We start from the raw sequence: 22,226 nt of genomic DNA on the forward strand, positions 1-22,226 counted from the left end.
ATACACTAATGGGGTGGTAAGTTTGTTCCCCGAAGTTTTGTCGACCTAGTACATCATGATACCCAAAGAATCCGGACATCCGATTCGATCAGAGCCCCACTTGCCCCATGGATTCGGCATTGTCTAAGTTTAACAATTTACACAGCGAACGGACCGAGTCGTCCGGACGAAGAGGTATTGGATGCCGTGCCGTTTTCCCTGCGAATAACAAGTCCCCACAACTAAACGTATTTATATAAGCGGTACTGCATCATCAAGAATGTTGTAATATATAGTTATTGTTTGCCCTCTTGACGGCGCGTATTTGGAGCGTCTCCAGTTAACTTGACTATTGAGCTTGCAATATGACTGATCCCGGCATAAATGAAGGCCATTTGTCTGTTCTGCGCTCGTTTTTAGCCCCTGGTGAAATAATCACGCCAGGTTCTCCAGACTACCTATCGAACGTCCAAACATGGGCATCCCAAAAACAATTAAACCCCCGTCTCGTTGTCAAGCCGGCGACGATTGAGACCTTGAGCATGTTAGTCGCATACTTATACTCCACAGACCTGGATTTTGCGATTTACGGGCATGGTTTCATGTCCACATCCGCCAAGGATGTGCTTATCAATATGTCAGCCTTTGATGACTTTCACTTCGACAAGCATTCGGAATTAGCGACTATTGGTGCAGGCCAGACATGGGAGGATGTATACAGAAAACTTCGGAGGACAGCACCAGACTATGGAAGTATATCCTCCCGTCTCCCTCTTGGGCTAGCGTGCATTGAGTGATTCAAGCTGACATGTATTAGTCGTGGGCGCGCGTACCCCATGTGTAGGGGTAGCAGGTACCATCATCAGTGGTGGTTTTTCATGGCTTTCTGGCGAGTTTGGCTGCATCTCTGACCCGGGAAATATGCTGGATGCGAAAGTTGTCAAGTACGATGGCTCTGTTGTGTGGGCGTCAAGAGAACCACAGTTGCTGTGGGCCCTCCGTGGCGGTGGCGGCGGCTTTGGCGGTACATGACTATGGCACCTTCTTGGTATTCTCAGTTCGTTTATACTGATATATAGGATATAGTGCTTGTGCAGGTCGTGCTCCGGGTGTTTCCCTATCCCCAAACGATTTGGGCGGGTCCGATTCTGATTCCCAGAGAACAACTTGAGGAGGTAGCTGGTGGAATTGCCAAGTTCGTCTCCAAACCGCTCGATCCAAAGATTACAATGTTCCTGTACGTCGTGAAGAAACGGCTGCTAGAGTCCATTGGCACCGATACGGACATGCTGGTCATCCATGCATTTGATGCACATGGGGAAGTGCACGGACGTGCCAGCTTTCAGTGGGCACTAGATATTCCGGGAGCTATCGATCAAACTCGAATTACGTGCCTTGAAGGTGTAGCTAACCTTCAAAGTGAGTTCAAGGGCCCGTCATGTATGAGAGCTGGAACTCATTCTTGGTGCAGATAAAGTGCATATTTTTAAAGGCTCAATGAAACAATTCTGGGCGGCTCTGCTTCTACCGGAAATCTCAAAGAAGACAATTATCAGAGCTATCCGGTGGTCCGAGGACATCCAAAAACTTGACGAATCGCTAGCAGATTGCACCTACCTGATTTTCGAGTTACTGAGTTCTGTAAGTGGTACCTGCAGATGCTGATGCCTATGTCACGGGAGTCTATTTAACTTTTATGTCCATTTAGCGAGAACCAGTGGGTTCGTCATCAAACTGTGCTTGGCCAAGGCTCGCAGGCGGAAAGCATATCCTGCTCCTTGGAACTGGGTGTCCTGCTGGCTCCGGGCCTTCCAAAGAAACACTTGCGCGAGATCTCGCTATTGAGGCGGCTTCAAAAATCCTGGGGGAGGACGCGGAATATTGCTACCTACCAAGTGGCTTGGAGGACTTCCACGATGTCAAAAAGGTATTGCCCAACCGTCCCCGCTGCGTTTATGAGTCGCTCGCTTACTCCGTATAGATATGGGGGCCTCACTTCGCTCCGCTGCAGGCTTTGAGGAGGCACTATGACCCACACGACAGGCTTAAAGGGGCAGTTAAAGCATGACAGGATGAAGTGTGGCATGTCTGTTCACATTTGGGCTGTGGGCTGATCTGAGGTGCTTAACGAAAGCTGATTGATATGAAAGAACATACTCTTTCGCTCAAACACGCTGTGTACATCTTGGAGACATTATCTTGTGGTGAGAAGACCATATAGTGGTACTTTGGGGTCACAGGAGGGTGGCCAGAAAATTGGGCGCTAGCTTTGGTTGAAGGAATATGTATGTGTGTCGGCAGTGGGCGGAGGGATGCGGTAGCTGAAGATTCGTTTTGTGTCCTAGTGTTTGTGGCGGGTTCCTGACGGAAAATGCGTCACGGCGGTGGGTTTTCTGGGTTATTGCGATTCTGGTAACCTATTCCCTATCCATTACAGATTGGAAACGGCCTAACAGTCTACGTTCCAGAGTAGTATCTGCACTGTATTCTCATTTCTATTCCTCCGTGAAACCTACGCCCCGGTCCTCTTATGTCGCAAGACAATGCGACTGATTCGCGAGACTGGACACTCCAACAAACATTCCGGCCTCCATAAAGCACGTTTCGAAATTATAAGGAGCTTTCTCCGGGTTGGACGTATATGTCCTCTGCTTTGATTCCTTTCAATGGCTGACGGGACTTCAGCCGTATAGTGGATTTATCGGGGGACTTACTCCACGCCCCACCAAGCAATAGCCCCGGTTCTCCGGAAATCCGAGCATATCAGGATAGCGTAACGGAGCTAGTGCTTCTACCTCCACTTATCGTTCGGTGAAGTGAGTACCCTTCGTTTTGGAGGATAAGCCACCCAGAAAAAGAATTGGGTGCTTGCAAATTAGCCGTAGAAGACATACTACTGATAGGGCCAACTTCGCGCTCCGTAGTAAATAATAAAAACCGATCTCGAGCATTTTCGCGTTCAGATTTACTTTTAACAAACTAGATCAGAGAGTGTACTTGCTACCCGAGAAGCATGGGACCAGGCAATTGGGCATGTCCTTCGCAATGTGACACTTGAATCTCCAGCCCGTGCAATGACCGGCTAGGAGCACCTTCGGGTTCAACTTCTTCAAATCCTCCATCGTCGCGTTAAGTTTAGCATCGTCCGCGTCCGCGAGATGATAGCCACCCACCACGCAGTAGAGGGGGCTGCCGTATCCTAACCGGGCAGCGTCTCGACAAGTGTTCACAACGCCTGCGTGACCACAACCGGTGAAAACAACAAGACCCTTACCTGAAACGCACCAAAATAGACGTTAGACCAGCCCTGGGAACATCCAGTTGTTCGGATGTATGGTCATACCTTTTAGATTGCACATCACATATCGCTCTTCCATGATCAAGGTGTCTTCCTCCCATTGGGCAGTTGAGTCATTGAAGCGTAATCCTCCGTGAATGCCATCCTCGTAATTAGTTTTGCGAGGTATCTCACCCGAGACAAGAAAAAAGTCGTCCAACACAGTGTGGGTTTGGTCACTTTTCAGTAAAGTGGCTCCGGCTGTCTCCAGCTCCTCGAAAGAAGGGTCAGCTTCGAGAGAGATCGGCTGGTCTGCCTGTACCCCTCGATAAGCAGGCCGATCTGGGTGCACGTCCACAACTACTTGTTTTGGGCCAGGGTCGTTGATGATTAGTTCGATTGCCCTAGTCAGCCCGCCTGTTGTATTGGTTCAGCTTCACTTTCGTAAAAACTTTCTGGACTATTCCTGCTTCCATACCGGAGTGGTCTCGGTGATAGTGCGAGAGAATTATGTGCTCAATCTTGCCAATTTCGGCTCTAAGTCGGCGAGAGTTTCTTTCCCACACATCGCCTTCGGGCCCAGCATCGAAGAGAAGGTAGTGCTTCTGGGAGCCCTTTGTGGCAACCTATGGAATGTGAGCTTTCAACCCCCATTCAAATGACAGGAACTTACAAGGAGCAAAGAGATTCCATGGGCTGCGCAACATATATTATCCATGCGCATTTCCATAGTCGCTCCACCACGTTGGGCGTCCGACTTCAACGGCGTCAGTGGAATACCCATAAAACGGCTCGCCGCCTTTACGGCAGGGTTGGGGCTTGGAGAGATCGGGTCAAGTTCATCGTTGACGATGACATGGATCTCGAGTTCTTCAATCTCTGTCAGCATGATATGTTCTCTTCTCCGATCTTCAGTTGAGGGATGGTCATGTCCCTACAAATACATTGGCGCGTTCTTCTAATTAAAAAGCCAAGGCGGCAGGTGTCATGATGTCATGGCGATATCCGCATATACCTAATCGGCTCGGTATCCGACCGTAGAAGACATTCGCCTAGAGGTAGACGTATCTCCCTACACTTTGTATGGCTTTGTCTGATACACTATGTCTGCTCAACTCGGAATATTATCTGTCGCATTATATTCTTGTTATCTTTGAATATTACACCCGTCAAGCACATTTACGCACGCGTCGGGACCGACTCAAGAACCTCAGCCCTAAAATATAATCCGCTTGGTCAAGCATATGTGATGACACAGCGGGAGTTCGTCCGATGCCTATTTATTCTCACGTGGGCCCGGGATCCTACTTTGCATTACCTGACTGGTGGTAGCGTAATTATCGACATAGCGCCATCTCGCTCCGCACCGCCCGCCAGTAATCCCGCCCTGAGTAGGTCCTGAGAGCTTACTGAGCGCTCGCTGAGCCTTGACTGGTGATGAGAAATACTCAGTGAGCGACCCCCAGCGCCCTCATTCAAGCGCCCTCATCCAAACAGGGCAAGTCACATTAATTCTAGAAAATCAAGTCTGTGTAGGGTCGTATATAGGTGTTGTTTCTTCCTAGATCTCCCCAGTAATAAATGGCATTGTCCTGCGTATGCCCCTTTTCGTCCGACATAGATCTCTCTAATCTCATTGCAGGAGCCTTTGGGCCGGTTCTTCCTAAACAGCATGACTATTGGCAGGATCTGGTTCGACGATGATGAATATATGGAGGCGGAGATATCCTTTCCCTCCGGTTCAGTGTGGAGGCTCGATGAAAAGATCAGAGAACATGACTACTATGAATCTCAGGATATGGAGCAGCTAGGCGTTCATTCTGAGGCGCGTGGGACGTTCTTCTGTTCCAAGGTATCTGGTGACGGGCCTCCCGCCGCCCTTATCAAAATCCGTTTACAGTTAGTGCCTCCCAACCACATAACGAGATCCTCGGCCATGCTCATCAACCTCAACTGCTAAGATTCCGTGGTATGGCACAGCGCAAAAAAGCCTTTGATTCGTGCCCAGCAGGCTATTTCAGAAATCCCCGGCAGTTTCAGTTCCGAGGTAGAGGCTTTATCGCTGTTAACTAAGGCTCGCTGTACCAGCAGTCCGTTCATACTTGGTTGGAAGAAGGAAAAGCAAGCTGATGATGAGTGGGTACCGGAGGTTTATAAACTCTATATTTTGATGGAGCGATTGCTAGGATCTAGTCCGTCGGGTTTATTTCCTCCCTTACTCAGTCCAGACCCGGCTCTAAGAGAAGAGCGAGATGAAATCCGGTCAGCATTCGAGGCAGCTTGGCTGTGAGATATCTAATCAAAGTCTTAATAACGTTCCAGTATCCTGGGAGATGGACGACGTCGACTAATGGTTATTTCTAGCGAGACCGTCCATTGTGGTATTAAGCACGACGATGGAGCAATGCGTAACCTAATTTGGGACAAGGTTGGCAAAAAATGGTGAGTCCGCCTGGTTCCTTTAGAATTTCGTTTGGCCTGATCAATTCCTGATTGTTCGGCCAGCTACCTGGTCGATTGGGAGTATTGGTCCTATTCTGGTGACAAAACTGTCTGGGCGGACCGTATCTATATCAGGTGGAATCTTGCATGGGCTGGTCCTTCTCATAATTATTCCGAGATGTCGAATTGGAATCTCTGAACAAGGGAATCACATGCTACTCTCACTGTATCCAAGGGCGCTAGTAATGCACAACGGCTCACTTTCGGGCTTGCAGAGCTTGCGGAAACCTCCAGAAAAGCTCTTTGGGGCTATACGACATGGGGGGTTAGTCTTACAATCGGAGGCTGGGGATAAGAAGCCTGGGCATACTATTCGAGAATTCGGACAGGCATTTTCTTAATGCAGATATCAAATCGAGTCTATTGTTTATACCTAACTGTGCTAAAGATATGGTAAAGAATAGACTAAGAAGATGGCATGGAGCCCAACTTATAGCTGTATTTGGAAACCTGAGCTGAGGACTTCAGCTGCGAGTCCTGAACAGCTGTGGCCTGATTTGATTTGATTGTACTCAGTATTCTGGCCACACTGACTTTCCAGCTTATGGTCTTGCACTGTTGTTGTGATCTTATATGATATGATTCCCACGCCACGTAGTGCTCCAGAATACATCACCATTTACCATTTCTACACTCTATACAGCAGGTATCAGGTATCACCGAGTATTCTCAGTTTCAACAGAAAATAGAAATTCATTTCATATGATCGTTCTCACCATCCGCCACCTGAGAGACCAGCCTCCAATCGCTCAACCAATGTCTGGTTCTGACCCATCTCCGCAAAACTCACGCGATCTCGATGCCAATGCAGCAGTTCCTCGGCTCTTGCGCCACTTTGTGCCTGGAGCAGACCGACGCTGACATCGATGAGGAGGGGTCTCTCCTCACAGTGCCAGAACACTGTCGCTCCGCAGCGATTGCAGAACTCCCGATACACCTCGGGAGAGCTTTCGTACTGTTGCATGGTGCCAGCATGGAACGCCAATGGAGAGCTGTCCGCATTAAGGAGGTTGGATTTTGGGATGAAAGCCCACTCTTGGATCGGAAATCCGCTTCCTAATCGACAGGAAGTACAAGCACAAGTTCCAGCGAGGTACCTGGTGTTCCCCTCGCAGAGCCACCATTTCACGTCATCGGGGTTGCTCGACGATCTAGAATGGTAGGGAACGAGCAAGTCGGGCCACGGAGAGGTAGCCTCGGAGGATGTACTGTCCGGAGGAGTGACATAGAATTCCACCCCTCCGCAGTGACATCTCGCCCGTACCTTCCCGTGGTCCTGTTTGGAATCCCCAACGGAGTCCGCTTCGGGACTGCGATCCCGTTCCGGGTTCCCGCACGTCCCCTGCAGCAAACAACACGATTCATTTTTGTCCCCTGGCAGAAAGACACTCAATCCGCCGTCCTTAGTGTCGATCGTCTGCCAATGTCGCATTGTCTGGATTGGTGGCGAGCGATCGGCGAATACTCCCGCCGCGATAAAGTATCGATCTGTGTCTGTCCGATGAGCGAAGACATGAGCACCACACGTACTACAAAAGTAGCGACTGATACGGTTAGGCTGTTGATATTCACGCAGCCCGTCTAGGCTCTGCGGAGAGCCCTGTAGTGTGTAGTATGACGAAAATAACAGCCCTGTGGTTGCGCGACACGCATTACAATGACACAGACTGAAAATTGTGTCGTCTATGGAGGGATCCAACTGCACCTCTTGGGCAACTTGCCGACACAGACAGGAGATGCGATAGGCCATCTCGACGTAGTGTACAACCGCTCACTGCCTAGTTACTTGTAGAATCTATCTAAACAGGCGTCAGCGAGGCAAACACCAGTCTGACATGAACTGAATGCCCTTCGCCCCGGTAGAAGAACGTTTAGTACGGCGATGATGAGGCAACATCTCTCCAGCCGCGTACCTGGACCCAAGTCAACCACAACACAACACTGATCGTGAGATCCGACCGATGGGTGTAGTTGGAGGGTGGAGAGAGTTTATTTTAGTGAAAGAGGCGTGGCTATGAGGGTTGGAGGTGCAGAAATCTGCTCATCCACAAGACGGAAGCAGAGAAACTAAAGGTGGTCATTTAGTGGCCGCAACAGGATGACTATAAATATGGACCTTCTCCCCCCACTTCGTGTTTCTCCCCCTCTCTCCCTCTCTCTCTTCCTCCATCACTCAACAAGCCACTCCCACCGCACCTCAATACTTCCACAAGTCTCAAACCGAGTTTCTTCTCGTATAACTTCTCATTATGGGTAGGTGGCCAACTCGTGTTTTTGTGTTTGCCAGCGTTATTGGTGGGGAATGGCGGGGTAACCAGCGAGAACCTGCTTACCTCCGTCTGATCTGATGGAAACTCGGGAACCTCTGCCGGCCCCTTTGCGCTGTGTTGGCATTCTGCACGAATCATACATAGTCCGACTTCGGGGGACAGTTGCTGACTTTGTCCTCGCAGCCCACGGATGTTCATGCGGAGCTTCTTGCCAGTGCCCTGCTGGCCAGTGCAACTGCCCGGTACGTGTTTACGGCTTTCGACGAGGAGAAATCGTGTTTATAATCAATGTACGCTAACCGATGGTCTTACAATCTAGAAAAACTAAAGGACCAGGCGGGTCTGAGGCGTGAGACTCTGAGTGGAGATCGGGTGTGAAAAGAGTTGACTGCGCAGGATGGGATGGAATAGATGGGAAGAGATACGCTCAGATCCAACGATAGGCTTTGGACTAGAATGATCATGAGGAGTTTCTGACATCACCGTCACTGTAGACCGTAAGGGTTATCCATCGGGTATATTTCGATCTTCTTCACTGCGGCCCTAGTCGGCGGAAGTGGGGAGTGTTTCTCGCCCTCCTGCAAATCACTCACGACGATGATGCCCTCCAGCATTTCCAGCGGCATCGGCGGCTGGGGGTTTTATTTGCCCGGAGAGGCTGTTGCGCAACAGCCACCGCACGAGCCAGTAACTTTCCCCCGAGGTTGAAGACGCCCTGTCATCGGAAACGGGCCTTGATTATCAGATATGGATCGATCGTCCCTAGCTTCGGCGAGAGGCTGTCAGGACTCGTGTATGTATGCATATGTACGCGGCACATCAGCGTCCATGTATGTATCCGCAAGGGGAACTGTCGCAGTCATCCCCATGACAAATTACCAACACACTGTTTGACAACTCGTTGCCTCATTCTCCCCACCCCCAACGTGGCATGACGGTGCGCGGGAAACAACCGCCATCACCACACCAATATCGCCAAGCCCGAGATGCAGATGGATCGCTCCATCGTTCATTGGAAGGCTTCCAGCCCCAGTGGGTGTCGTTGTCCACCAGGGAAACTTTGACTGCTTGATCATCGTCCGGCCGGAGGATGCTGGTGGGGTTTTGACGTCCCCATCCAGTATAGGCTGGAGATAGTTCAAGTCGTCTGCAGGCAACGAAACCACCGGACATCACCAGACATCCACCTCACTCCACTAGATGCATAGGATGGTCGAGATGGTGTGAGGCACCCAGGGCAACTCGGACCCAGGCACCGGGTATAAAGAACCCTTCGATTCCCTCTCTATCCTCTTTCTCTTGTCACTACAGCCATCTATCTGTCCAAGCCTCTTGATCACTATCATATCTACTCTATCACTCGCATCGAACTACTTCGGTCATAAACATCCTAGCCACCATGACTCCCTGCACCTGCAACTGCTGCAAAGGCTCCTGCGACTCCTGCTCCTGCCAATCTTGCACTGTATGCTGCCAACGTCCAACGTCCACCGTCCTTACTAGTCTACTAACTGTCTTCAGCACTAAATGCCTCGCCCGTACCGTCCTCGGCATAACGCTTAGTCGCTGATCGTTCTCTGCCATGGTTCCCTTGCAGGGGTGACGTCCACGAGGACGAGGGGAGGAATCCAATCTGCGTGAATTTTGCTCTTATTTGTTTCTGTTGGGTGGTATATACCGATATAAATTCATGAATATACTTGCTTGGGTCATGAGACAGTATCAGCCATCGTAGTGTCACTATATATTGCAAGTAGGCATTCCAACCGGTCGTAGTATCGCAGTCTCGACGACAGCTACGGCACCACAACCTAGTGAACAGATAACAGAGTGTGGTTACAGTCATTACGAGTTGCATAGACCGGTGTCATCTACAGGTCATCAGACTGTCAATGCGTCAATTTCTGTACCACGGATACACGACCCAGACCACTATCAGTTCAGAATGCAATCATATAATCAAAACATGCTCTAATCACTAGACACGCAGGTTTCTATGCAGCAAAACACCACCTCACAGCTCGTCTTTGGCTCTTGGGGCATCGTTGCTCTCGCCTCCAGCACACACCGCGGGCGTTCTCACAAGCATCGAGTACACACACTTCTCGTCTTCGGCCACCTTGACAATTTCATTCTCCTCGCCGCATTCCAGGATCGCCGTGGTGGACCGTGCCGGGCCGTTCCAGCAGGTCTGTCCGCGCGTATACTCCAGTGACGTCCTCTCTTCCGGTACCACCTCGCCGGACTCGTTGAGAACATCGACAGTCACCGATGCAATGCGGACGAAGTTACCCATTCGCACGGAAGACCCGCCCTTCTTGGGGATCTGCTTCGTTCCATCCAAGAAGCAGTGCTCATAGGTGTATTCTCCGGAGTCTTGTGAGATACAAACACCTTTGAGGGCGCGGAAGATGCCATTCGGACCATAGTCCTTTTCCAGGTCGCTCTTGTGATCCTTCAGCTGCGTCTTCAAATCCTTGACAGTGTTCTGTGCCGCCTTGACAGCATCACGGGCTTCCGTTACAGCCTTGGACTCAGTGGTCGAACCCTCGTCGGACTTGGGGAGGATGCCGTTGTTCTCGAGGAACTTCCTGAAGGAGTAGACCTTGTCCTCGATGAACGTGACCAGGGAAGGCGGCAGGTACGCCGCAATCTTGTAGACTAGATAACACAGTTAGCCAGACCTCCCGCGCCGAATAGTAACATTATTAACATTATGCACGTACCAGTGTCGACGTCACAGCTGTCCTCTTCATTTTCCCATTGTTCCCAGTTCACACCCGACTTGTCATCATCCGGTTTGGCGATCTCGTCTAGATCTCGATCCCGGGCACTATTTACAAGGCCTCCAGCAGTGCCGCGGGCAGCATACTCCTCCCAGCTGCGCACAGCGCGCTTGACCCCCTCGTCATTGAAGTTCGGGTTATACTCCACCTTGAACTTGGACAGGATATCTTCCAGCTCCTGGACACGGGCGCGAGTCTCATCGCGCTCCTTGCGGACATCGACCAGGGCATTCCGCAGCTCCTCGACCCGGCCCTTGGCAACCTGAGCCAGCACGTTCACCTTTCCAGACTTCTTCCCCTTGACCACCTTGCTCCTCTCTTGTTTTTCAATCTCTTCCAGGTCCGCCTCCAGATTCTTAACCTTGATCTCCTCGCCCTGGAGTTCCGCCTCCAGTCTCTTGATGCCATCCTCCACCTCCTTCAGCTGGCGGTCCGCATCCAAAAGCATATCCTTCTTCTTCTTCAGGGCCGCCGTCATAGACTTCTGCCGTGTCTCCTCCTTCTTCCTCCACTCCTTGCCAATCTCCTTGCACTTATCCTCGCACTTGGTGCCGCCCACACGCGCCCACTCGTCGCTCCCATCGCAACAAAGCTCGTAGTCACAGATCCCATCGTTGACCCGCTGGAACGGGACGTACGCGGGCCGATGGCCCTTGTTCTTGCAGTAGAACCCCGGCAGCACGGCTGTGAGCTCCAGATCACTGTTTCCGGGGCGATCGGCGGCCGTCAGCGCCGAATTCTTCGACAGGTACGAGCAAGCCGACGTGCCCGGCTCGTCACTCCCATCCGGACAGTCGCAGAAGTCGTCGTTGACCGCCGAGAAGGGGATCTGGATGGATGGGTGCGAGATGCACGTAAACGTGGCTGGGTCTTTATAGAACTTGGCGACTGGTGAAGCCGATGAAACTGTTAGTTGTGTCTCTTCTGCTCACCTCTGGATAGGAACGGGGGATGACAGGATGATGCCCATGCCTCAATCGACAATGGGAGTGCCAAATGGCCTGTAAATAAACCCGTACTTACATTCTGGCCCGACGCCGCGAGGCCGCGCCGAATCGCTGGCCGCGGCCACAACCGTGGAGCATGCTGCCACGCCGACGAACAAGAGCGAACCCTGCGGAAGTATCATGATGGCAGCATTGAGCTTGTACGGCCAATGCAGGTGACTGGAGGAGATGCGGAGAGAGCTTCTGGCCAGCTGTTAGTGCCGGATCTAATCTGGGGAGGGGCGCTTAGTCAGCCGTTATCGCTCCCGTCGCTTTTCAGTGGCGAGCGCATCGTCGCGTCTTCCTCCCGCCCGACAAGTACTATTTCATCCGCACTAGTATCCAGCGATGGGTAATGATGGCGGAAGGTGCGTGCATACGATACATCCTTTAGGTTCCCTCCAAGCTGACTAGATCTGCAGTATCCCTACCCGCCGCGAGCTCGTCCGCGAGGCGGCCCGCGGCCCCAGCACCGCTCAGGTAAAAGAAGCGCAGCGCGAGCTCCAGGAACACTACTGGACGACGTGCCCGCTGTCGCACAAGGCGCTGATGCGACCGATCGTCTCCGACTGCGTCGGCAACCTGTACAACAAGGACGCGATCCTCAAGTTCCTGCTCCCCGGCGACGACGCCGACGACATCAGCTCCAAGGCCGACTGCGAGGAAATCCTCTGCGGCCGGGTGAAGGGGCTGCGCGATGTGGTCGAGCTGAAGTTCGAGATCGACACCGAGCGCGGCGAGCACCCGTCGCACAAGCTCGACAAGCGCGAGGCCTGGATCTGCCCCGTCACCGCGAAGCAGCTTGTCCCCAACGTCAAGTCCGTGTACCTCGTGCCTTGTGGGCATGTCTTCTCCGAAGAGGCGATCCGCCAGCTGAAGGCAGACAAGTGTCTCCAGTGCAATGAGCCGTATGCGGAGGAGAATGTCATTCCCATCTTGCCCGCCAAGGACGCCGATAAGCAGAGCCTGATCGCTCGTGGGCAGAAGCTGGCCGAGCAGGGTCTCACCCATTCCCTGAAGAAGGCTCCCGGCGCGAAAAAGCGGAAGAAGCATGCTAATGGGGACTCGACGGCCAATGCGGAGACGGATGCGCCTGCGTCCAAGGAGAAGGAGAGGGAGAAGCAGTCGAGCCGGAGTAATACGTCTACGCCGACTCCTGCCGCGTCCCGTGGGATCAAGAATGCTGCGACAGCTATGCTGACGGCGCGAGTGTTGGAAGAAGAGAACGAGAGGAAGAAGCGTCGGAAGATGATGGGTCTGAATGAGAATCTGGACAGTCTTTTCAAAAAGGAATCCAAGGACGGGACGATGAAAAATACGGACTTTATGACGAGAGGATATACTATGCCTACGGCAGCGAAGAGGTGATTGCCGGTCCTTTATTTTTGGGCGCATGGGTTGGCTGGGTCGGTTTCTGTTGTCTTATTCCCGGAGCTTGGGCTATGCATCTATTTTGAATATATCGATATCCAATGCAGGACTGATCTGTAGAATTTTAAACTTCTATAGTACAAATATCGGACGGTAACATGCTACAAGAACTATGACTGAATATCGCACAAACTCCGGCATCATAACAGGAATCTACTCGATGAGACCTCTGGCACGGAGCTCCTCCTCGATGACCTTCTTGCGACCCAACTCTTCGTCCTGATCCATCCGCTTCTGCTTCTTCGGGAACACCTTAACGTTGGACATGTTCTGAAGGCGTTGGTTGCCAGCCAAGTGCTCGGCCAGCTTCTTGGGCTTGGGGCTCAGCACGGTCTGGATGTATCCCACAGCTTCGGCAACCGTGGAGATGGAGTGGATGGCAGGATCCGGGAAGTAGTGACCGCTCAGCTGGGAAAATCTCTTCAGGAACTAGAGAAACCGCATGTTAGATTCTGTTGAGCGATGGACAGCAGCCAACTTACAGCAAACTTGGTGGTCAGATCATCCAACGGCAAGGACAAGTATCCCTTGTCACGGACGTCGGCATAACCAAAGAAAGGAGGAGTCGAGGCACCCCACTGGATGTCCTCCACACTCTCCTCAAACTCCGAGGCCTCGACGCTCTCCTCAGACGCAACCTGTTCCTCCGCAACGGCAGCCTCGGGCTCCTGCTGGGCGCCGATCTGCTCGAAGATGTAGACGAGCGCGTCCTTCGTCTCCTGATCGGGATACGTGAGAGCCTCGCCCCATTGACCATTGGGCTGGATCTTGCACTTCCACAGCAACTTGAAGACGGCCTTGTCGTGCTCCTTCACGTCGCAAATGCTGGTCAGGGGTTTGTTCAGAGAGTGCATCAGACAAAGCTCCACGGCGGTCTGGTGAGCGGCAAGGGCGAGATGTCCCTTCTTCGTGAGCTTCTTCTTGAGCATGAAACTGCATTTCGTTAGCGAGACAGGCCACTTTGTCCGCGACCCGCACACAGTGGGATGCGCGGTCCGATCATCAAGCGACAGGCACGTACGACTCGTATGTATCAGCCTCCGACCGGGGACGCTTCGACCACTCGCCCAGATGTCCGACACGGGGCAATCCCTCCCACGTCGTGGCGGGCTCGTACGCCTCCGCGGCCGCGACCTCCTCCGGGGCGACGTTCTCCTCGACGGCCTGCACGGCCTCCGCCGGCTCCTCCGCCACCGCCTGCTGCTGCTCCGGCTGGTCCTTGCGGAACCGCTTCTCGAGGAGACTCTCTCCGTAAGGATCCTTCAGGCCAGGGGGGTTCTCCGTGCCCCAGATCTTGCGGCGTACTCGTTCGGTGATCGGGGTCGTGTTGGAGGACGCATTGCGCAGGAATTGGCGGGCGAGGAGCGGCCGCGGCCGGGCTTCTTGTCTGCAGACTGAGCAGACGTATAAGGTTCGCGGTCCCTGGAGGGAGGACACCTCCAGGCTCAACAGCCGCATTGAGGGACGCATGGTGGGCAGCGGTGGTGTTTTGCGTCACGGAGGCATCTCCAGATCGGTTTCGAAAAGTTTCAACGGAGCCGCGAGGTCACGTGACAGGCTTGGCATTGTTTACTTCATTTAGTAGGTAGTGCAAGAAGCTTCCTGATTCTATTAACTGTACTATTATTGCAGACTTGAGAATACTGTATGTCATTCGCGGTATATACATGCATCTGCGCTGATCATAATGCAACTGGCTTCAATATCTATACATGAAAAAAGAACACTAAAGAACCCATTCTACTCCCGGACAAACATGCCAGCCATGCCCATACCGGTTCCAATGCACATGCTCACCACGCCGACTTCCTGGCCGGTACGCTCCATCTCGGGGAGGAGAGTGGCGAGCTGACGGGCACCAGTGGCACCCAGAGGGTGACCGATGGCGATGGCACCACCCTTGGGGTTGACCTTGGCCTCGTCGATGCCGAGCTTGCGAACGGAGTAGAGAGCCTGGGAGGCAAAGGCCTCGTTGATTTCCCAGATGCCGACGTCGGACACGTTGACGTCCAGGAGCTGGAGGAGCTTGGGGATCGCGACGGCGGGACCGACACCCATCTCGTCGGGAGCGCAGCCGGCAACGGCGGTACCGACCCAGCGACCCTTGATCGAGGAGGTCAGGCCGAGCTCGGTGGCGGTGGAACGGCGCATCAGGAGCGTGGCGGCGGCACCGTCGCTGACCTGCGAGCTGTTTCCGGCGGTGCTGCAGCCGGTGGGGGAGAAGGCGGGCTTCAGGCTGGCCATCTTCTCCACGGAGATGTTGCTGCGGACACCATCATCCTTGGACACGGTGATCTCCTTGGGGGGCGCGTCGGGGTTCTCGGGGTCGAAGGTCTTGGTCTTGACGGGGACGATCTCAGCGTCGAACAGACCGGCGTTCTGGGCGGCGGTGGCCTTCTTGTGAGACTCGGCCGCGAAGACGTCCTGGTCGGCACGGTTGATGCCGTAGCGGGAGGCCACGTTCTCCGAGGTAATACCCATGGGCATGATGCAGTCGCGGGAGTCCTTGGAAGGAGAGTCCTTCAGCTCCGGCCAGAGGACCGTGGGGATGGCGCGAGAGCCGTAGTTGCGGGTCATAGACTCCATACCACCACCGATACCGACGTTGATGGCGCCAGCGCGGATGGAGTTGGCGACGGAGGTGATGGCCGCCAGACCGGACGAGCACTGACGGTTGATAGTATGGAAGGGGACGGTGTGAGGGAAACCGGCGTGGATCTGGGCCATACGGCCGGCCTTCGCACCGCCCAGCTCCTGGAGCACGGAACCAATGGCGACATCGTCAATCAAGGCAGGATCGAGCTTGGGGTTGGCCTCGAGGGTGGCCTTGAGAACGTGGGCGAGGAGCTCCTCGGGGTAAGCATCCTTGAAGCCACCCTTCTTCGCACGGGTGACGGGCGTACGCAGAGAGGAGAGAATGACGATGTCCGAGGGGGACTTCTGAAGGACCTGGCGGATACCGCGGGGGACAGGAGAGGCCATCTTGACGGGATGTGGGAGCAAAGATGGGGTTCACAGGGAGTTGCAGGTCGGGGAAATCCTTCGGGGGGGCACAAAGAATTATATAAAAGCCCCATCCAGGGCCACCGGACTGGATTCCGGGGCATTCGGGATCCATCGCGTGTGGACAGAGCCATGAAAAGCTGCCATTCAAATTGCCGGCAACGAAGATCGGCTAAGGGCTCTGCCGGCGAGGAACCGGTTGATGCGATGTGGAGATTCTCCCGATCTTATCTCCAGGAACAAGTCGCTGTCAAGCGACTCATGGTGTATTCGATCCGCAAGGCGCCATAATGCATCAAGACTGCCCGCCACGGCGGTCCAACCTGACCTGCGGCATTGTTCATGGTCGCAGAGCGATTCGGATGTCTTGAGCAGCGTCTCCAGGCGATCAATCCGCATTTGCCGCTGATCGGAAGGGCGGATTATGTCAGCGCGCCTTCGGAACTTTGGTCGGAAGAGAAGCAGGACAGCAAGGAGCGGATTACTACTTAGGTACGAACTTAAGAGGGCTATTGGTATCCATGGCAGCATGCAGTGCGCTAGGGCGTGGTTGGAACCAGCATATAACATATAATGTCAAAACCATTTGGTATCATACAAGAGTCTACCGTGTTATCCATAAGTCAACGCCTCCCAAGCTTGGGTTACCTTCCTTGTCCGATTACCATGGTATCATCGAGTCGAGTCATAAAGATAAAAGGAAATATACATTAGTGTTCAAACGTCACCCACCAGGGGCAGGATAGGTGAAGCCTCAGGCCAACCTAGTCAAACGTGGATAATATGGCTGTAGTGACCGGGGACCTTGTGACGGCATTTATCGCAATCAGCTCGGAATCCCATTGCGAGGGCAACCTTCTTTTTCTTCGCGAACGCTGCGTTGGACCTTTGGGCCACATCCTCGTTGGGAAATGGGGCATGTTGGCTCGATTCCGTATTTGCCTCGTCCCCCGCATCCACTGATTTGGTTGCTGGAACGGGTGGAGGATCTTCGCCTTCACTCACAGGGCTTGGGAGACGTTGACTACACTTAAAGGTAGTCATTGTCACATCCAGAGTCTGGCTCGGGGGTGGTTGGGAACCATGGACTCCGCTAGCCGGCGAGGAGGTATGGCTGGGGAAAGGTGACAGAGGCCGCCGGTCATTGAGGGTAAGGGAATGATTGATGAGGCTGTGCGGGATCGGTGAGGGTTGCGAGCTGTCGTTGGTTCGAGTACACGTCGGCCATAACTGCATTTTGCTACCGTCATTTAAGGATGAGGGTTCTTTGTTGCTATCAACGTCCATGGGGGAATGTCCAGCATCCCACAGATCGAGCTGCTGTATATCTCCGGTACACTGAGGATGATAGCGGACATTCTCAGTATCATCGCCGTCATCATCTGAGGATTCAACCGGGGTCAAAGTTGGTAGACCAAACTCAGGGTAAGGGTCGAAAGAGGAGGGCTTTTGGGACACGTTCGGAGGCTGTATGATCAAAGGACGGGGTCGCTACTCTCGCAGATTAGTCGCCGGTCTAGAAGGGAGAAGGCGGGTAAAAAAAATCTCGCATCAAGCAGATAAGACCAACCTTTCTGTCATGGACTCCATCGACAGGATCCTCGTGCTCCCTCTGACGCTTCGATGTAAAGGTAAACATGACCCTTGCACACCCCGCCAAGGGAAGGGGGGATTGGGAATGAGGGAATTGATAAGGGAGTAGTCTGATCCGAGGGTAGAACCGAATGGTATGGTGTTGCGAGAGACGGACGCAAGCCGTGGGACAAGTCAGTGAGCCAGCTTGAACGTGGAGGTGCGTGGGAGTGATGTACAAGGCAGAGACCAATCAGGGAGGATGAGGTTGGACCCGTGGCAGGCGCAAGATAGCGAGAAATGAAACGTAACCAAGGAGGGTATGGAGGAGGCGTCAGTGGAACAGGTGAACCAAGCATGCAGATATCAACATGATCATCAGCAAGGAGAAGGCTGGAAAGGCGAAAGAAGCAGCAGCAGAAGGTCCGCGATGGCGGCTAGACTCGATCGGGGTTAGGTTGGGGGACGGGGGTGACTAAGCTGACTAACCGGCGGGCGCTTTTCCTCTTTCCGTTGGCTTCGATGTGGAGTATCACAACCGTCTTGTATGAGCGAGTCTTCTTGATTCTGGACTGATCCGTCAAGGGATTATGAGAGCCTCGATGGAGGCGATCTTGCACGGACGAGATCTTCGACTGATGATGGATCAGCTACGCCTAGGTCTGTTCACTGCGCACTACAGATTCAATAGTCTCGGCCCAACTCCACGGCATGCAGTGTGATTCGATTGAGCCAGCCTCTAAAACGCCTCTCGCTTGAGAGCCAGACGCTGGAGACATCATCCTGTACGCAGGACGGTCGAGCAATCAAGGGCGTCGTGCAGAAAACAGCCCAGCGGTGAATCCTTTCCGAATCTGCTCTATCAAACAACAATACGGCGGTGAAGCACCTCTCAGATCCCTTGCTGAGAACGTCATCTGCACCATGGGACTTCGTGGGCCCCAGCGGAAGATTTCCATTGATGCTGGAGGTAGGACAGGTATTCATGCAGGAGCTAGATTGCAACTCAAGGGCACGACGAGTCATTCATTCCCTGTGAAAATGCCTCCGTCCCTTCACACGCAATGTGGCCGCGAAAGGGACCTCGGTCCAGTCCCGGGAGTGTCTTGGTAATCCGACGGTATGGAGAAAAATCATAATACCCGCCTGTGACTGGCCACTTTAATTTTTCTGTGTGAATCATCGGCATTCTCCACCTGCTGATATGCAACTTTTTGCCCAGTCGATCACCGTTTGCTTCTCCTTCATTTCCATCTCAACTCTCATTGTTGGATTTTTGTCTGCGAGGGATTCCCTGCATTACTCCTGCAGCTGATTGCCTTATAAAGGAGTCCGTCTCTGCTCCTCGACCTCTCCGTCTGATTCGTGTCGTTGTCAATTGGACTCTGCCCCTCAACTGCCACCTTGTAGTTTCTAGTCTCCCCTCCCGCAGTGACCATGCCTCTGATCAAGACCACCGAAGTGAACGAGGACACCCGTGGTATGTATCCCTCTTTCTCATCCATAAGAGGGTTCTTTTCTCACAGCTTCCTTCGCAGTCCTCGGATACGATCCTCTGCTTTCTCCCCAGTACCTCCAGACCGAAATCCCAGCTGTGAGTCACAACCATTTCCGTTATTCCGAAAGTCATCTCAACGCCAGCCATGGATCTTGCAATTGTCAATGCAGATGCTAACCTTTGTCTAATCCAGGCCCCGGATGCCATCAGCACTGTTCGCTCCGGTCGTAACCAGGCCATCGAGATCATTGAGCAGCGGGATGACCGGCTCCTGGTGGTTGTGGGACCCTGCTCGATCCACGACCCCGAGACAGCGCTCGAGTATGCCCGTCAGCTGAAGGCCCTTTCCGAGAAGCTCTCCTCCGATCTTTGCATCATCATGCGCGCTTATCTGGAGAAGCCCCGCACCACGGTGGGCTGGAAGGGACTGATTAACGACCCCGATATCGATGAGTCGTACAACATCAACAAGGGTCTGCGCGTCTCGCGTAAGCTGTACGCTGACCTCACCGGCATGGGCATGCCCATCGCCAGTGAGATGCTCGACACCATCTCCCCGCAGTACCTGGCCGACCTTATCTCGCTGGGCGCCGTCGGCGCCCGTACCACCGAGTCGCAACTCCACCGCGAGCTGGCGTCGGGTCTGAGTTTCCCCATCGGCTACAAGAACGGCACCGATGGTAACCTGACCGTTGCCATTGACGCTATCGGGGCCGCTGCGCATCCCCACCGCTTCCTCGGTGTTACCAAGCAAGGTCTCGCTGCCATCACCAAGACCTCCGGGAACGAGCACGGCTTCGTCATCCTCCGCGGCGGCAGCAAGGGCACCAACTACGACAGCAAGAACATCCAGAGCGCCCGCGAGTCGCTCCGCGCCAAGGGCCAGCGCGAAGTCGTCATGGTCGACTGCTCGCACGGCAACTCCAACAAGAACCACCGCAACCAGCCCCTCGTCGCCAAGGACATCGCCGAACAGATGCGCACCGGCCAGGACGCCATTATCGGCGTCATGATCGAGTCAAACATCAACGAGGGCAACCAGAAGGTGCCGGCCGAGGGCCCGTCGGGCCTCAAGCGCGGTGTCAGCATCACGGACGCCTGCATCGACTGGGAGACCACCGCCAACGTGCTGGAGGACCTCGCCGATGCCGTCCGGGCTCGCCGGGCTGCCAAGGCTTCCGGTAAATCCAACGGCGCAGCCCATTAGAGGGTTCCGCGTGGGTTGGTGTTTGAGAGGCTTTATTTGTTTGTCTAGATACCATAGCTTAAGTGCCGTGTTCTTCACTTCTCTTGGTACTTTTTTACCCGTCCTTTTCCCCCCTGGAAAACCTTCGACATTAGCATTGTCCATTTATTCCTTTCTCGTTTATTTTCGGGACATTTTATATCGAGAGGAGTCTGGACGGCCTCGATGCCCGTTCCGGGTTCCCAAAAAGTTTCCATCCCGCTGAGGGGAGTAAACGATGTGAAGTACTACTTCAATACAACCTGTGCTCTAGGAATTGAATCTTAATGAAACCTTGACGTCCGTAGTCGATCAGTTCCACATGCTCTATATTTTTGGGTTTCAGCAGAAGACCTGTAACCAAGGGAGAAGAAGTATATGTACAATATGACACCGACCCAGTATTACATGGTTCAGACAGACAGACAGACACACCAGACAGACGCCGTAACCCCAGATGGATGGAGTACAAGGGAGATGGGAAGAAGACAGCCATTATGCGATGCACGGGGAGAAGTAGTCGACATCAAGCGGCCGAACGCTTGCTCAGTTCAATCTCCGAGGTAGTTTCGACCGAACCGGATTGGATCATGCAGAGGAGAGGTCCACCGTATGGACGAAAGGCCGCTCCCTCACCGACCAGTGAACCAGCTCTTCCAACTACGCGTCGTCTGCTTAGCCGCGGACTCCGCATTCTCCGCCAGCACATCCAGCTGTCCCGGCCGGGCCTGGGCCTCAGCCTGAGCCTTTGCATTCAGCGCATCCATCACACCAGGCGGGTTTCCCCCCGCAGGAGCAGTTGCACTCGCACTCGCATCCGCCGCCGGCTCATCGGCCTTCAGCCCACCAAACAGATACGTCTTGAGCTGGTTCCAGGGGCGTTGGGCCTTCTCCTCGGCCTTCTTCTGCTTGACAATTTCGGCGATCTTCTCGTTCTTCAGCAGCTCGAGCTGCTCGGGGGTCGCGGACCCGGCGACGTACGCCGTCCGGGCATCCTGCAGCTTCTGTAGCTCGTTCTCGACCCACAGCGCGCGCTGGCGACGGTTGTACAGCGTGAGCGAGACCATCGAGTACACCGTCAGGGCGCCACAGACGCCTATTTGCGTTCAGTGGTTAGTGGTTCATGCGCTTGGAAGGTAAAAAGCCAAGGGAGGAAGGGAACTCACCCGACGCGGCAATCAGCGTGTACACCATCGCCTTGTGGGCGCGATTGGCGAACCGTCGGCCCACGTCGATCATCGAGTCGACGCGTGACGTCGACTGTGCTATCCGGGCGGCGCGTGCTTGTGCTCGCAGCCGCTCGACCTTTTGCTTTGGTGTTTCGGCGGAGCTGGGGCTAGGGTTGGGGCCGCCGGAGGAAGACGGGGATGTGTTTGTCGGGGCCATGAAGCCGGGGAGTTTGTAGGGGGCGGCGCTGGGTTTGGCGTTGGCGTAGGGACCTGTGGCCGTGAAGCGAGTGGCGTCTGCGGCGGATCGAGACATGGTTGTGATGGAGGAGGTGATGGAGGGATGACGGAGACGGACGGGTGGATGGTGGATGGCAGACGGTGGACGGCGGGTGGATGGAGGTCACGTATGAGTTGCGTTGGAGCCCACGCGAGAGTTCACCGGGTGAGGAACATGAATATGCAGGGAGAAGCAGGCGGAGGACGAGATGAAGCCGCTGGAGCTGTTGATGTCGAGAGGAAGTCGTCGGG

At 53.9% G+C, this 22,226-nt stretch overlaps 12 protein-coding genes across 12 annotated transcripts; 4 read left to right on the plus strand and 8 right to left on the minus strand.

Annotated features, from left to right (window-relative positions):
• Positions 1 to 344: 344 nt before the first annotated feature.
• On the plus strand, positions 345 to 1,960 carry BDV59DRAFT_201949 (FAD-binding oxidoreductase; the record flags this gene model as incomplete). The annotated part of the gene is made up of 5 exons (XM_073693927.1): positions 345 to 732; positions 797 to 1,003; positions 1,066 to 1,398; positions 1,451 to 1,620; positions 1,688 to 1,960. 5 exons carry the CDS (start codon positions 345 to 347, stop codon positions 1,958 to 1,960), a joined length of 1,371 nt encoding a protein of 456 aa, XP_073548133.1.
• Positions 1,961 to 2,936: 976 nt separating this feature from the next.
• Positions 2,937 to 4,200, minus strand: BDV59DRAFT_178107 (MBL fold metallo-hydrolase). The gene is made up of 4 exons (XM_073689715.1): positions 3,930 to 4,200; positions 3,735 to 3,882; positions 3,323 to 3,673; positions 2,937 to 3,253 (listed from the first exon to the last, which is right to left on the minus strand). The coding sequence occupies exons 1-4, from the start codon at positions 4,143 to 4,145 to the stop codon at positions 2,964 to 2,966; spliced, it is 1,005 nt and encodes a 334-aa protein (XP_073548134.1). The 5' UTR covers positions 4,146 to 4,200; the 3' UTR covers positions 2,937 to 2,963.
• A 228-nt stretch (positions 4,201 to 4,428) lies between these two features.
• BDV59DRAFT_178108 (uncharacterized protein) lies at positions 4,429 to 5,972 on the plus strand. Its single transcript, XM_073689716.1, has 5 exons — positions 4,429 to 4,707; positions 4,784 to 5,155; positions 5,218 to 5,560; positions 5,621 to 5,698; positions 5,762 to 5,972. The coding sequence occupies exons 2-3, from the start codon at positions 4,929 to 4,931 to the stop codon at positions 5,327 to 5,329; spliced, it is 339 nt and encodes a 112-aa protein (XP_073548135.1). The 5' UTR covers positions 4,429 to 4,707; positions 4,784 to 4,928; the 3' UTR covers positions 5,330 to 5,560; positions 5,621 to 5,698; positions 5,762 to 5,972.
• Positions 5,973 to 6,305: 333 nt separating this feature from the next.
• Positions 6,306 to 7,829, minus strand: BDV59DRAFT_30212 (GFA family protein). The gene is made up of 2 exons (XM_073696153.1): positions 7,672 to 7,829; positions 6,306 to 7,607 (listed from the first exon to the last, which is right to left on the minus strand). Exon 2 carries the CDS (start codon positions 7,506 to 7,508, stop codon positions 6,471 to 6,473), a length of 1,038 nt encoding a protein of 345 aa, XP_073548136.1. The 5' UTR covers positions 7,509 to 7,607; positions 7,672 to 7,829; the 3' UTR covers positions 6,306 to 6,470.
• Positions 7,830 to 9,368: 1,539 nt separating this feature from the next.
• On the minus strand, positions 9,369 to 9,997 carry BDV59DRAFT_30130 (uncharacterized protein). Its single transcript, XM_073696152.1, has one exon. The coding sequence runs from the start codon at positions 9,884 to 9,886 to the stop codon at positions 9,536 to 9,538; it is 351 nt and encodes a 116-aa protein (XP_073548137.1). The 5' UTR covers positions 9,887 to 9,997; the 3' UTR covers positions 9,369 to 9,535.
• Positions 9,706 to 11,978, minus strand: BDV59DRAFT_178115 (putative protein kinase C substrate). The gene is made up of 3 exons (XM_073689717.1): positions 11,838 to 11,978; positions 10,755 to 11,702; positions 9,706 to 10,689 (listed from the first exon to the last, which is right to left on the minus strand). Exons 1-3 carry the CDS (start codon positions 11,941 to 11,943, stop codon positions 10,043 to 10,045), a joined length of 1,701 nt encoding a protein of 566 aa, XP_073548138.1. The 5' UTR covers positions 11,944 to 11,978; the 3' UTR covers positions 9,706 to 10,042.
• A 54-nt stretch (positions 11,979 to 12,032) lies between these two features.
• Positions 12,033 to 13,424, plus strand: BDV59DRAFT_30233 (uncharacterized protein). The gene is made up of 2 exons (XM_073696154.1): positions 12,033 to 12,168; positions 12,223 to 13,424. The coding sequence occupies exons 1-2, from the start codon at positions 12,149 to 12,151 to the stop codon at positions 13,166 to 13,168; spliced, it is 966 nt and encodes a 321-aa protein (XP_073548139.1). The 5' UTR covers positions 12,033 to 12,148; the 3' UTR covers positions 13,169 to 13,424.
• BDV59DRAFT_201953 (mitochondrial 54S ribosomal mL50 protein) lies at positions 13,385 to 14,701 on the minus strand (the record flags this gene model as incomplete). Its single annotated transcript, XM_073693928.1, has 3 exons — positions 13,385 to 13,660; positions 13,714 to 14,164; positions 14,253 to 14,701. The coding sequence occupies 3 exons, from the start codon at positions 14,699 to 14,701 to the stop codon at positions 13,385 to 13,387; spliced, it is 1,176 nt and encodes a 391-aa protein (XP_073548140.1).
• A 150-nt stretch (positions 14,702 to 14,851) lies between these two features.
• BDV59DRAFT_30265 (thiolase family protein) lies at positions 14,852 to 16,394 on the minus strand. The gene has a single exon (XM_073696156.1). It carries the CDS (start codon positions 16,211 to 16,213, stop codon positions 14,972 to 14,974), a length of 1,242 nt encoding a protein of 413 aa, XP_073548141.1. The 5' UTR covers positions 16,214 to 16,394; the 3' UTR covers positions 14,852 to 14,971.
• BDV59DRAFT_30264 (uncharacterized protein) lies at positions 16,395 to 16,991 on the minus strand. The gene is made up of 2 exons (XM_073696155.1): positions 16,735 to 16,991; positions 16,395 to 16,639 (listed from the first exon to the last, which is right to left on the minus strand). The coding sequence occupies exons 1-2, from the start codon at positions 16,818 to 16,820 to the stop codon at positions 16,462 to 16,464; spliced, it is 264 nt and encodes an 87-aa protein (XP_073548142.1). The 5' UTR covers positions 16,821 to 16,991; the 3' UTR covers positions 16,395 to 16,461.
• Positions 16,992 to 19,038: 2,047 nt separating this feature from the next.
• BDV59DRAFT_30272 (3-deoxy-7-phosphoheptulonate synthase) lies at positions 19,039 to 20,812 on the plus strand. Its single transcript, XM_073696157.1, has 3 exons — positions 19,039 to 19,286; positions 19,345 to 19,400; positions 19,498 to 20,812. Exons 1-3 carry the CDS (start codon positions 19,244 to 19,246, stop codon positions 20,509 to 20,511), a joined length of 1,113 nt encoding a protein of 370 aa, XP_073548143.1. The 5' UTR covers positions 19,039 to 19,243; the 3' UTR covers positions 20,512 to 20,812.
• A 316-nt stretch (positions 20,813 to 21,128) lies between these two features.
• On the minus strand, positions 21,129 to 22,210 carry BDV59DRAFT_30276 (cytochrome c oxidase assembly protein COX14). Its single transcript, XM_073696158.1, has 2 exons — positions 21,696 to 22,210; positions 21,129 to 21,625 (listed from the first exon to the last, which is right to left on the minus strand). Exons 1-2 carry the CDS (start codon positions 22,009 to 22,011, stop codon positions 21,162 to 21,164), a joined length of 780 nt encoding a protein of 259 aa, XP_073548144.1. The 5' UTR covers positions 22,012 to 22,210; the 3' UTR covers positions 21,129 to 21,161.
• Positions 22,211 to 22,226: the final 16 nt, after the last annotated feature.

The sequence above is a fragment of the Aspergillus ambiguus genome, assembly GCF_047715705.1.
Source record: "Aspergillus ambiguus strain CBS 117.58 unplaced genomic scaffold BDV59scaffold_15, whole genome shotgun sequence".
Lineage (NCBI taxonomy): Eukaryota > Fungi > Ascomycota > Eurotiomycetes > Eurotiales > Aspergillaceae > Aspergillus > Aspergillus ambiguus.

What these genes read in the sequence shown, in the direction of transcription:
- BDV59DRAFT_178107 (XM_073689715.1), bottom strand. Translation starts at nt 4,145, where the DNA reads ATGCTGACAGAGATTGAAGAACTCGAGATCCATGTCATCGTCAACGAT. An exon ending in ATGGAATCTCTTTGCTCCTT is followed by an intron (nt 3,883 to 3,929) that starts GTAAGTTCCTGT and finishes CACATTCCATAG; the next exon opens with GTTGCCACAAAGGGCTCCCA. An exon ending in CTATCACCGAGACCACTCCG is followed by an intron (nt 3,674 to 3,734) that starts GTATGGAAGCAG and finishes CCAATACAACAG; the next exon opens with GCGGGCTGACTAGGGCAATC.
- BDV59DRAFT_178108 (XM_073689716.1), top strand. Translation starts at nt 4,929, where the DNA reads ATGACTATTGGCAGGATCTGGTTCGACGATGATGAATATATGGAGGCG. An exon ending in CTTATCAAAATCCGTTTACA is followed by an intron (nt 5,156 to 5,217) that starts GTTAGTGCCTCC and finishes TCAACTGCTAAG; the next exon opens with ATTCCGTGGTATGGCACAGC.
- BDV59DRAFT_30212 (XM_073696153.1), bottom strand. Translation starts at nt 7,508, where the DNA reads ATGGCCTATCGCATCTCCTGTCTGTGTCGGCAAGTTGCCCAAGAGGTG.
- BDV59DRAFT_30130 (XM_073696152.1), bottom strand. Translation starts at nt 9,886, where the DNA reads ATGCAACTCGTAATGACTGTAACCACACTCTGTTATCTGTTCACTAGG.
- BDV59DRAFT_178115 (XM_073689717.1), bottom strand. Translation starts at nt 11,943, where the DNA reads ATGATACTTCCGCAGGGTTCGCTCTTGTTCGTCGGCGTGGCAGCATGC. An exon ending in TCGCGGCGTCGGGCCAGAAT is followed by an intron (nt 11,703 to 11,837) that starts GTAAGTACGGGT and finishes CGGCTTCACCAG; the next exon opens with TCGCCAAGTTCTATAAAGAC. An exon ending in CAGCTGTGACGTCGACACTG is followed by an intron (nt 10,690 to 10,754) that starts GTACGTGCATAA and finishes TGTGTTATCTAG; the next exon opens with TCTACAAGATTGCGGCGTAC.
- BDV59DRAFT_30233 (XM_073696154.1), top strand. Translation starts at nt 12,149, where the DNA reads ATGGGTAATGATGGCGGAAG. An exon ending in ATGGGTAATGATGGCGGAAG is followed by an intron (nt 12,169 to 12,222) that starts GTGCGTGCATAC and finishes CTAGATCTGCAG; the next exon opens with TATCCCTACCCGCCGCGAGC.
- BDV59DRAFT_30265 (XM_073696156.1), bottom strand. Translation starts at nt 16,213, where the DNA reads ATGGCCTCTCCTGTCCCCCGCGGTATCCGCCAGGTCCTTCAGAAGTCC.
- BDV59DRAFT_30264 (XM_073696155.1), bottom strand. Translation starts at nt 16,820, where the DNA reads ATGGTTTTGACATTATATGTTATATGCTGGTTCCAACCACGCCCTAGC. An exon ending in GATACCAATAGCCCTCTTAA is followed by an intron (nt 16,640 to 16,734) that starts GTTCGTACCTAA and finishes CCTTCCGATCAG; the next exon opens with CGGCAAATGCGGATTGATCG.
- BDV59DRAFT_30272 (XM_073696157.1), top strand. Translation starts at nt 19,244, where the DNA reads ATGCCTCTGATCAAGACCACCGAAGTGAACGAGGACACCCGTG. An exon ending in AGTGAACGAGGACACCCGTG is followed by an intron (nt 19,287 to 19,344) that starts GTATGTATCCCT and finishes CTTCCTTCGCAG; the next exon opens with TCCTCGGATACGATCCTCTG. An exon ending in TCCAGACCGAAATCCCAGCT is followed by an intron (nt 19,401 to 19,497) that starts GTGAGTCACAAC and finishes TGTCTAATCCAG; the next exon opens with GCCCCGGATGCCATCAGCAC.
- BDV59DRAFT_30276 (XM_073696158.1), bottom strand. Translation starts at nt 22,011, where the DNA reads ATGTCTCGATCCGCCGCAGACGCCACTCGCTTCACGGCCACAGGTCCC. An exon ending in CACGCTGATTGCCGCGTCGG is followed by an intron (nt 21,626 to 21,695) that starts GTGAGTTCCCTT and finishes GAACGCAAATAG; the next exon opens with GCGTCTGTGGCGCCCTGACG.